The sequence below is a fragment of the Marmota flaviventris genome, chromosome 18 (genome assembly GCF_047511675.1).
Source record: "Marmota flaviventris isolate mMarFla1 chromosome 18, mMarFla1.hap1, whole genome shotgun sequence".
Taxonomy (NCBI): Eukaryota; Metazoa; Chordata; class Mammalia; order Rodentia; family Sciuridae; genus Marmota; species Marmota flaviventris.
Window position 1 is genome coordinate 22,080,054 of NC_092515.1, and position 12,066 is coordinate 22,092,119.

General features: G+C 42.2%; 1 protein-coding gene across 2 annotated transcripts; it reads right to left on the bottom strand.

The window, feature by feature from the left end:
* Positions 1-1,835: 1,835 nt before the first annotated feature.
* Positions 1,836-11,816, bottom strand: Ccne1 (cyclin E1). Of its 2 annotated transcripts, none has more exons than XM_027941398.2 (12): positions 11,652-11,816; positions 11,116-11,172; positions 10,920-11,007; positions 10,630-10,689; positions 7,076-7,221; positions 6,825-6,960; positions 4,259-4,405; positions 3,590-3,685; positions 3,287-3,421; positions 3,068-3,179; positions 2,813-2,970; positions 1,836-2,508 (listed from the first exon to the last, which is right to left on the bottom strand). In XM_027941398.2, exons 2-12 carry the CDS (start codon positions 11,136-11,138, stop codon positions 2,386-2,388), a joined length of 1,224 nt encoding a protein of 407 aa, XP_027797199.1. In that variant the 5' UTR covers positions 11,139-11,172; positions 11,652-11,816; the 3' UTR covers positions 1,836-2,385. The 2 variants fall into 2 exon arrangements, with proteins under 2 accessions (XP_027797199.1, XP_027797198.1); XM_027941397.2 differs by having other exon boundaries at positions 10,630-10,698.
* Positions 11,817-12,066: the final 250 nt, after the last annotated feature.

Consider the following 12,066-nt stretch of genomic DNA (forward strand, 5'->3'; position numbering starts at 1 on the left):
ACCTGAGATAATTAATTTATAAGGAGGAAAGATTTATTTTGTCTCAGTTTGTCTGAGGTTCCAATACACAGTTGCTTGGCTCCATTGCTGTGGTCCTGTGGTGAGGCAGAGAGAACTCACTTTTATAACAGAGCCTCTCCCTCAAAACCCTTTAAAGCATGAATCCATAAATGGATTAATCCATTCATGCTGTCAGTTCTTGTGACCCATCACTTCCCCAAGGCTCCATCTCTGAACACTGTCACACTGGGGACCAAGCCTTTGACCCATGAGCTTCTGAGCCACATCTTGGCCTCATAGCATCTGCTTCCTTAGGTTGGCCTGCCATTTCACCTCTGATGTGTAGCTGGCATTCCCTCACCTCAGTTGGTTTTAGTTGAATAGCAGAAATGACCTGGCAAATAAGTATATAGAGCCAATCAGAGAAAGCTCAAAGTAGCCACCAACTGATTACCATCAAATGGAAGCTCCTCTCAAGAGGGGAGACTTGATTTTTACTTACTGGTGGCTCTTAGAGTTTCTGACACAGCCACAGAAATTGATCACTGTGGATTTTATTTACCCATCCAGGATTTACCCTTTGTTAGCACAGATGATTCAGAGCTCCCTGTGGCAATGTTGCCATTTGAAAAAAAATCCCGATTTCCAGAAGAGCACCATTTATATATAAGGCATTCTCATTTCAGTGTTTTCAATAACATCCTTTGTAGTGTAAGGGCTTGCTTTATGAGCTATAAATTAAAATTTACCTCAGATATGCTTTCAGATCCGTTACCTCACATTTGTCAAGCTCTCAATTTTATAATAAAACTTTGCAAATAGAAACGTATTTCAGTGCCAATTTTACAGATAAATGCCAAACTAAGTAACCACTTTTAGGATTTTGCCAACTAGTCACAAATGGTCACTGTTCAAAGCTCACTTCTTTTAAGACAAAAGCACCTGAGATGAAGAAATAACTAGCAAGGGGTGGTCATTGTTTGACTAGATATCATTATATATGGCTTTCTAATGTGCTTATTAGGAAAACTGTATTAAAATTTGCCAGAACCACATCAATGTAAAAAAGTAGGGTCTCCTTCCAACTTGGAATAAATCGAAGATTTAAAATGGCTGGTTTTCTTTCTACATTAAATTTTTGCAAAATAAGATAAAACCGGCTGAAAATAAGTAGTATTTATTTGCTCATTCACCTTTCCTTGAGTGCATGCCCCTTCCCCCAACACATCGAAGCATAGTTAGAAAGTGAAACAAGACTTGAGAATATCAACAAGTGATGTGGGCAGCACACATCAGGCCTTCAGGTGGACAGTGACCATCAGCAAAGTACTTGGTCAGTTCCTCAGTCAAGGAGCAGTTTTATATCCTGACCTTCAGCCATATATTATACTTTGCATTTTCTTCTTAGAAGCACAGTTTCAGGCTACTATGTTAAGTTCTCCAAGTAAAATTCATTTATTCTTTCGGTTAAGATCTGGGTAAGGGTATAGTATTAATTACAGATTTCTTTACAACCTTCAAACAGCCCCAGGGAGGAAATTATACTTATGAATCCTTCTAGATGTGGAAACGACTTTAGCACCATTGCCACTGATGGCTAATGAACCTGATGTGAGTGGCCACCTGTGCAGGAAACTGCAGAAGTGCCAAATCAAAAGTCTCACTCCCAGCTCCAAAGGCCTCAAGAGGTAGACAAGGCTATGTTTGAAGCTTACTCCCTATTTTAAATGTTTTCTCTAGAAAGATTCAAGCTTCAAGAAGCATGAAGTCAAAAAGAGAACTTGACATAGCCACACTGAGTTGACTTCTAACTTCTAATTACCAGACACTGCTCATAAAACCAGCTGTCTCAAAGACAGTATTATCTTTATTAAAAACGGATAGACATAGCAGCACTTACAAAACAAAAGTTCATAAGAGGCATGGTACACTGTCAACTGATGTGTAAAGGGCAGGCCCTGCTGGTTGAGGCTGTGCATCACAATGCTTGCTCACAACCACCTGTTCCACCGAACACGAGGCAACCCAGAACACCCGAGGGGAGACCAACAGCAACAGCGGCACTCCTCAACTTCAAGCCTTTGTTATTTGTGTGAACAGTCAATCAAGTCAAGTATCACCCTCCTTAGCAGCATGTGGAGCACTCATTGGTGTTCTGGAGGTGGCTGGTGTACTTGACCCACTTATTTAAAAAAATCTAAGTATTCAATAAAAAACACTTCTCCCTGTCCAATGCCAATCACAGAAATACTTCTGTTGCAGAAGAGAGATACTCTTCACTTAAATATCTGTAAAAGCTAGTACACGCCTCCACTGCAGTAGACAGGAGAGAACTATGAGCAGGCACTTCCGCACAACTGTCTTTGGTGGAGAATGCTGGGGTGGTCACACTGTTTCCTGCTCACTGCTCTGCTTCTTACTGCTCTGTGGTGGGGTGAGGACCCCCGAGGGGGGAGGAGAAATCCTGTTTTGTTCGGACAATATGGCTTTCTTTGCTTGGGCTTTGTCCTATTGATAAGAAAAAAAGGGAAAACTGTTAAGGTGGAAGAACATATCCTTTGTTTCACTTACTATACGTTATTGGTAAGGAGGCGAGTGAGGGGAAAAACAGCAAAAAACCACTTAAAAGTTTATGGTCTACATGATAACTGACATACAGCATCTATAAACCAGAAATTTTCTTCAAGGAATTAAGAGAATTGGGAATTTTTCTAGGATGTCTGAAGGCTGCATGAAGTGAAGTGAATAGGTTATCCAGGAAGCTTTAAGGTTCTCTCTGGTCAAGAAGGATTGGAGCAAAAACATTACTAACCAGCAAATCCAAGCTGTTGACGTGGGTCTGTATGTTATGGGCATCTTCAGCAGGAACCCCCCTGAAATGCTTTAGTTTGGAACTTCCTGTCTCTCTTATAATCATGGCAAATGGAACCATCCACTTGACACACTTCTCTATATCACACCATTGGTACCCTGTGATGAAAAGAAACCATAGGCTCAACCAGATGTTGATAATTGGTGTCTAAGTTTAATACACTTTGTTTGTGAATTCACCAGAAAACTAACGTACCTGAAACCTTTTGCATCAATTCAGATGAAGAGAAATGATACAAGGCAGAAGCAGCAAGTACACCGTAGGGAAATTCTAAGCAGCCAACATCAAGGACGCAGAGATCTAGAAGCTATGAGAAGAAAAGAACGCTGAAACAGAGGGGCACACACATCACTTCTAGAGTTCTTCACTCTAGCTGTGGGGTTAGGAGCCCCTAGAGGCAATGGAGCTACTTACCTCTGCAATCTGTATAAAGATTTGCTGGGGATACTGCGGTAGTAGCACTTCATATACGTCATTTAGATATGCAACCTGCATGTATACATTCAGCCAGGACACAATGGTCAAGGGACTTAAACGCCACTTAAGGGCCTAAGGAAAACAGGAAAGAGACCAATGGTTGTGAAAAGAAGTTCAAGATGTAGCCATTTTCCACACCACAATGTGCCCATCTAAAGACCTACCAGATGTGCTCAAACTTCATGTGAGAAATACTTATGTGTGTGTTTTAAAAATGACTGGAAATAACTTGTAACCTACCTTCATTATCACTAATTCCATGGTAAGAATTTCATCTCCTGAACAAGCACCATCTGTAACATAAGCAAATTGGTGCAACTTTGGAGGATAGATTTCCTAAAAGCAAATAAAAGATACCATTAGCAAACATCCAGTATCATAATAATTTCACCTTATAATGTGCATCTGAAATTATTTTTTAGTACCCTGGCATGGAAAAATGATACACTGATGTGATTACTACAGGAGCTACTTTAACAGTTCAGTATGTGTTAATTGTAAAAAAAAATGAAACTCCAACCTCCACTAAATAAATGAATGAATACATATGGTGATTAATAGAACTTTACTCAATGTATTTTTAAAATTTTCACCTTCTCAATATCTTTAACATGTCTGGAAGTTGGGCTCAAACACTCTTCTATTGTCACACCAAAATTTTTATCTTCTTAGTTCAAGGTTCAATTTTTTTGCTTAAAGTAACTAAACTAACCAAACATTTTATACATTATACATTTATTCCTCTCTTCTCTTCATTAGTCCTCAGTCTTTCTGTTATGTCTTAACTTTAGAAGACTTCAAATTAGAAAAACTTAGGATATGCATTACAGACAAATAGCTGACCTCTTCTCCTAATCTTAGTGGAACTCAAGAAATGAAATATTATATAAAATATTTGAAATTATTTACCTCAAGTTTGGCAGCAATAAATAAAGCTGAAATCCCAATAAGCTGTAAAAGTGTTTTTACAATATTTTCTTGCGTTGCCATATACCGATCAAAGAAATCTTGGGCCAAGTAAAACGTCTCCCTGTGAAGTTTATAGACTTCACACACCTGAAAAAATATTTAGTAAATTTTATAACAGTTACTCAAGGGAAAAAAAAAATCTTGCTCTGAGTTTTGGTAAAAGACAACATAATCAGACCAAGAGTGATAAGAATAACTTTGTTTTTCTGAAAGGACTGTTACCTTGTTTGTGCCTAAGCACATGTACAAAGACAAACTTGGGCGCAGATATAAGGATTAAGTTTCTGTGATCTATGTAGTAGTAAAAGCAAGTGTTTGTAGGCCAGAGAAGGAAGACAGGTTTAAAGCCTGGTGAGAGCAGGCATTTTTTCTTTTTGTAGTACTAGGGATTGAACCCAAGGGTGCCCTACCACTGAGCCACATCCCCAGCCATTTTTAAAGAGAGGGTCTCACTTAGTTGGCCAGCTGGCCTTGAGCTTGCAATCCTCCTGTCTCAGCCTCCTGAGTCACTGGGATTACAGGTGTGTACCACTACACCTGGCTGAAAGCAGAATTCTCATGAAATAAGACAAAAAAATCAAATTTATGAATTTTCTCAAAAATGTTGTCCCCTTTTATAAGTTTCATGATAAGTCAATTTAAGGAAAGAACTGCAATAGTTCTTTATAACTAAATGATACCAATAAAAAAGTTTAAAAGCTGGAACTCAAATTTATTTAAAGACTACAACATGCCCCAAACACTATAAATCACAAGAGGCAAAAACTTTGTTAAAAGCATTAAAAAGATTCAGAGACCTAGGTTATAATTTAGGCTCTACCTTAAACAAACACATTTATTTCACTATAAAATTAGGACAATACCTGTTCTGCCTACCTCTCAGAATTGAGTATCCGGTGAAACAGTATACAAGATGGGATTAAAAAGGGACCAAGAAAATATTAGTCTTCAACTCAGTACCAACACCAAAAGTATGATTATGCACGTAAAACTCCAACACCACCACTGCCACTCACCAACAGGCTATCTCCTGTAACTGCAACTGTTGGGGTTAACATGTAGAAAGGTGCCAGAGAAAAACACACAAAATTCTGCTAGAAAATTCTATCAATCACCATAGATGATTTCTAAAGGTCATTGTGACATGGTAAGTCCATAGTGGGCAACTGCAAGACCTGTACTTTAAAAAAGTAGGCCTTCTAAAGAATCTACTACAAAAAAAAAAAAAAAAAAAAAAATGTTGACATTCTTAGGGGCCAATGAAGAAACACAAATTAAGAATGATTATAAAAAACCTTTCTGTACATCATTTCTAATCTGCACAAACTCTGCAAGAAAATATTGCTAGAAAATATTACAGATGAGAAAACTGAGACTCAGGTGACTTGCTGGACTTAAGCACCTAGATGGTAAGTGGCAGCAGGGAATTTCATTCTAGGACTAACACAACTGTGTTTTGCATACCCTGGAGAATGCTGACCTTCTACAGGATATACAGTATGACAGTGTTATCACATTTATAGGGAATAGTTAGACACTCAACTTCTACATGTTCTCTTTCATGAAGTAGATGTGCCTGAGAGGGTCCTCCCATTTCTCAGAAGAAAAACACTTCTCATCTACCCAAGTATTTGAGTAGCCATCAAGCTTCCCTTAAGCAAGGAAGTTATTTGCAGTGCATCCCAGTAAGAGGTGCACTGCCAATAAAATTTCACTTTTTATATTAAACGATTATCTTGCTGATTTGTAATACTTGTTGTTTTGACCAGTTGTTGCAGAAGTATGACAGTGTGATCAATTAGAACAGTATGGTCTGTTAGGAAATTGTTCTGTGAGGAAAGAAAAATGGACTTCTGGAATTTAAAAGGGAACAATGTGAAATTTGACTATTAAAGATAAGCTTGTTCATATATTTTTACAAGTTATGATAGTGGCTATCAAATAGCTGATACCTGCATTCCAGTAGATATATTTAAAAGCAATTTAATGAACAGAGCTCAAATATCAATATTTACAATTTATTGGAAAATAAAGTCTTTGCAACTATTTAACTTTGATGGAAAAAATTTGATGCCAACTTTAAAATACCTGCAGGATAAAGAGATCTTAGAAATTCTTATAAGAATACGAGTAAAGCCAGGTGCAGTGGCTCATGCCTGTAATCCCAGAGACTCGAGAGACTGAAGCAGGAGGATCTCAAGTTCAAAGCTAGCCTCAGCAACTTAGTGAGGCCTTAAGCAACTCGGCAAGACCCTGTCTCTAATAATATATAAAAAAGGACTGGGGATGTGGCTCAATGGTTAAGCGCTGCAGGGTTCAATCCCCTCCCCCCATACCAAAAAAATAAAAAGCAAGTAAAAAGTTTAGACTGCTATACTAAATATACCAGGAAAGCTTCTGAGATATCGAATATATCAATGGAATCAAGCACACACAGATAGCTTAACAGCAAAGAAGGATCTAGAAATGGCCAATGAGTCCAGTGAATGGGAAGACCTAAGCTCACCTCCATTAACCAATCCAGAAGAATTGCTCGCATTTTAGGCTGCAGAAGAGGGTGTCGCTGCAAAAAGTGCTCATCCCTTAAATACATCTTTTCCTTGTTTAGCATGATTTTCCAAACCTCCTCTCTATTTGCCCAGCTACAGAAAAAAAAACAAAAACAAAACCCCACACAAGTGTCAGTATGCATCCATACTAAGGAGGACTAATAAGTGGAGTAGAGGTTGGAAGTCATGTAGCAAAGTCAGCACTTACTTCAGTAAAGGAAGTGGTGAGGCTCTGGATGGTGTAGATCTCTGAGGCCCAAATGTAGAATTTGTGTATACCAGCTCATCCTCCTCTTTGTCAGGTGTAGGGATCAAGGAGCAGGGATTTGCACATACTGTATTATTGTCCCAAGGCTGTAATTGAAAAACACATTTTAAAATGTTTGATGTAAACCAGCTGTTTTTACATTCATGGATTTGTAGATTAACCAGTACTTCAGAAAACATCACCACACTGAAGAATAATATCCAGGACTAAATATTCTAGGTTAAGATGAATATGGCATGGACAAGTAAAAGAGGGTAATGACTCCCAGCTTTCATTTCACTTCTGTCACTAACTTAGGAGTCCATGCAGTGAATTCCTAAGGAAGCTAAGAAATCAGCAGCATTTTATCCTCTACACTATCACCCCTCAACTGAGGTGCTTGAGCAGCAAAATGGACATGGAAGAGGTAAGATACAGGCAAATAGCTCTGACATTACAAAAAAAGACTAGCCAAATATATCAGAAAAACCTTTTGTTTTCCCCAACTCAAAACAAAAAATAAGCCACCTAGTTAAAACCAAATCAAGCAATGGTCACAGGTAATACGAAGTCCATGGAGAGAGAACCTAGACCTTTGAATCCTACCCTCAGATCCTTGCAGTCAGACTCAAATAGCTGATGAATGAATTATCATTAAGAACCCAAACAGTATGCTTTTATTTGAAAGATTTCAGAAATTTCAGTATTTGGAAAAGACTAAGATCATTTTGTCATTTGGAATATTTTCTTTTTAAGTCACTATTTACCATCCTACTGTAAAAAGAATTATTTTAATTTTTAAAGTTGTAAAATTGTAACTGAAGATATTAGGCAGGTGACAATCCTGCTAGCATGGAAGTACTATCTGAGCCACTTGTCATTTTTTAAAAACAGAGAGATCATTATAACAACTGTAATGAACATGGAAACTCTGCTCTAAGTGCTCCCTTGAAGACAACCCATGTTGTATCTGGGTGGCTGAGAATTATCACCTCTCAGCCACCCAGATATAATGCCACAGTCCTATCATTACAGTTGTTCAATACATGTTCAATACAATGGCTGCCACAACAACAGGCCATCTTCAGAGCAAACCCAAATGCTTTGTCTAGTGAGAAGGGCAAAGCTGGATAAAGCTCTTCCCCACTCAATGCAGAAACAATTGGGCATGCAAATTATCCATGACAGCTCCTGCCAACAGCTGCGAAAGAAAGGCAACTTCCTTTTGGTTCTAGTATCATATGTTGGTAGCATTTCCTTGACTCAAGGTTCACATTACAACTGTTCAAGAATGAATTCTAGTTCTGAAGGCACAAGTTGGGTGTCACCCTCCTAGGCCAGATGGCTGGCACTTCTGAGTGCAGGCTTATGCAGATAAAACTAACCGGTAGCAGTTCCCAACCTGCAGTTCATAGACAAATTAGGTGTACCACAAGCAGACAAATGGCTTCCAAAGCTGGCCTTTTTAAGAGCCAGTGGATGAGTCAGAATAATTAAATCAATGTCCTTCACCTTCAGTGTATACCAAGTTTCAAAGGAAGCAAGATCAGTCTGACTTAAGTTAGGAAAGAATGGGACAACAACAAGAGACCAACTGTGACTACTGCTAACTACTTAACTTTATTTCTGCAAAATTTTCTGAGAAATAACTAATAGTCCAGGATTCTATTTCAAACAAAAAAGTTGGGTCTTATGTGAAAATTAAATAAAATGGACATGTGAAATAGATTTTAGGTAAAAGGGCACTGTTCATTAAGAACGGCCTAAGGTAAGAATCACCAAAAGTTCCATGTGGCCTTGAGGAAGTACAAAGGCACAATGGCTTCTACTAGCTCAAATTTGTTATAGTTGGCTGAGAAAAATCTTCTTAATAGGCAAAAAATCTGTTGAACCCCCCAATTCTAGCTTCATGAAATCTTTACAGAGTAAAAACAAAAATGCTCCATAAATAGGTGGATAATTTTCAAGATACCATCTATTCTCTAAGATGTGCAGAAACCTATTGATTAATTTCTGGACAACCATGAAAATGCCTTCCTGGGAGAAATGACATGGCTGTTCATGCATCACAGTTATCACCTCTCAGCCACCCAGATACAATGCCACAGTCCTATCTGAGGCACTTAAACAATGTTCAAGTTATATGTTGAGAACAGAAATTCCAAGTCAATATATGGATGGGTTTGCTTCATCTTGGAAATTTCTATTCAAAACACAGCTGGAGAAAAGAAGCAATCTTGAATTACACAAAGCAGGGATTCATTTTATAATACCCACAAAAATCAACCTGCTTGATTTGAAGGCTCTTTTAAGGGGAGAAAAAGAAGAAATGACTTTGGATGACTGTCTTATTTCCTTTCCTGCAGAGAAGCATTTCTTTTAACAGAGACGGAAATCAACTCCTTATTCAATATTCAGTGGTCTTTCCCAGAGATGCTTTTAACTAGAGTATTATATATAGTAACAACTGCTATTACAAACAACATGGCCCATCACTTTGAAGCACTTCGCTCTTTCAGACCAGCTACCATGGCTATTGCTCACTGCTTTACAAAGTGATGTGTGTCCACTGCAAACCTTATTGGGACTACTGCCACACTCAGGTCAAGTACTGTTCCTGCTCAGCTTTTTATCTGTGATAGAGGCAGAAGGCCTGACTAGCTAGTTTGGAGATAGTCTGCTTCCCCCATTGGAGCCCTAACTGCAGACTCCAGCCATTTCTGGAGGTAAAGAGATAATACAAGCTCTTTCTGCAAGGAACTTCTGATGTTTACAATGATATCACACTGCATACAGGAAATTTGGCAGGAACTCCATAAGGAGGGGCAATAGAAATGGAGTAGTCAATAAAAAAATGAGTTGACACACAGACCATTACCCAGAATGTCCCACTAATACTCTTGCTGAAGCCAGGTTAAGCTCAACAGAACTGGTCCATGTGGGGGGATTGCTGAATGGGCTGGAGGAACATTCAGGGCCACAAAAGGGGTAAAACTTTGAAACTTGACTTAAAGGAAATGAGAAGTACTAAAGCACCACTACAAAAAACAAATTAAAAAACAAAACAAAACTGCACAGGTGTGAATGGGGAGGAAGAGGACAACACACAGGAGCCCTACCCCACCCAGTTCACTAGCCATTAAAGACAAGATTGTAGGCCCAATTCTGCTTCTCACTTGCTTACAGACTCTGGGTTGCTTTCTTCCTCTAATTGAATCCCAGTTTCCTCATGGGAAAAAGGAGTTATTTGATGTGCACTCTGGTTCTTGTAGGTGTTAGCACATATCTGCAACCTTAGAGAGAGCCATCAAGAACACAAGCCCTTCCTGGAATCTCAAGGCTAGCAAAGGCCAGTGTGCACTGACAGTCACAGTACTCAACCATGTGGACTGTGGCTCTAATTAGAGAAATCAACTCTAAACCAGTATCTTCAACAGGAGACAAGAAAGCCTAAAACCCAGCTGGACCCAGGAGAGCTGGAGGCCCTCCATGAGGCCTAATGGGAGGCCACCTACCTGACTGCCACACTGGTCTCTCACAGTCTTGTCAATTTTGGCAATTTCTTCATCTGGATCCTGCAAAAACTAACATAAAACAATCCACAATCCCCAAAGAAACACAGAATAACCCAAAGACAAAAAAAGAGAGAAGGGGAGGGGGGTTAGATTATGAGTACCATTTCTGGCAGTGACCCTCCCACACGCACCAAGTCCCATCAATAGGTATGTGGGTAGACCCATGTCTGGTACCCAGGTAAGATGAGGGGGGGGGGGAATAATCTCCAATCTGTCCCCTTTGTACTCACAACGGCCACATTTGCCTTCCTTTTCCTGGAGCGAACAGAGAAGTCAGTGCCACCTTCTTCTTTCATAGGGTCCCGTTCGTTCCCATCTCTGCAAAGCCATGGTGGCAAAGAAATTGAGGTGAGTTCTCCCCAAATCTTAACCAGCCCCTCCCCCACGGCTGCACACCCTACCCTTCCCAGCAGCCAGGCCACTCACCTCTCCTTCCTTTCCCTTGGCATGGCGCAGGCTCTGGCTCTGGCTACGACTTCAGACCTGGGGGGCACGAAGCGGGCAGCGGGGTGAAGACCACGGGCGGGCGGAGGGGGCCAGGTCCCGCGGGCCTGCCCCGGGCACCCCTCCCCCCTCCCGCGCGGACGGCGGCGGGAGCCTCCCGGGCCGGTCGGGAAAATGGCCGATGGGCCCGGGGTGGCCTGTCACCCGCGGCGCCGCCAGCAGCCCGGGATTTCGGGTCCGAACCCGTAGTGGAGATGGGGGTCCAGACGACCCCCGAAACCTTTCAGTCCCATCTTCTCCCTTTGGGCCGGGGTTGCCTCAGTCTTTCCTTCAACACCTCTCCTACCCGTCTCTGAGCCACCCTACCCGGGGCACCCCGCGCTGACGCCTCCGGGACCAGAAGACCCGGCGACCCGGCCTCGCCCCACCCCCACTCCCGGCCCGACCCGGCCCGACCCGGGTGCTCTGGGAGTCTCCGCCCGAGGCGCCTGTCTCCGCAGTCCGCAGCGGGGCCTTACCCGAAGCGGTCTCCGCGGTAGGCAGGCGCGCACGAGCCGAGGCAGGAGGCCGGAGGCGAGCGGGAAGCCGGGAGGCGGGAGGCGGCAGGCGGCGGCGGGCCGAGCGCGCGGCGGTGGCGGGATCCGCGCCTGCCCCCTACACCGCTTTGGCTGCCGAGCCGGCTGCTCCTGCGCCCGGCTTAGAGCGGGACATTTAAAAATCCCTGCGCGCGGAACCGGCCCCGGACCGCCCTCGCGCCTCCCAGCCACCTCTGCCCCGCCCCGCCCGGGCTCGGAGCCCCTCAGCGGCAGCCCCAGGGCCAGGGCCCGCCCAGCCACCGCCCTCAGGACCGCCCCCGCCTCGGCGCAGGCCAGCGAGGCGCTCAGGGCCGCTGGGGGCGGGGCCAGATCGGGGGCGGGGCCATCCCAGGGGCGG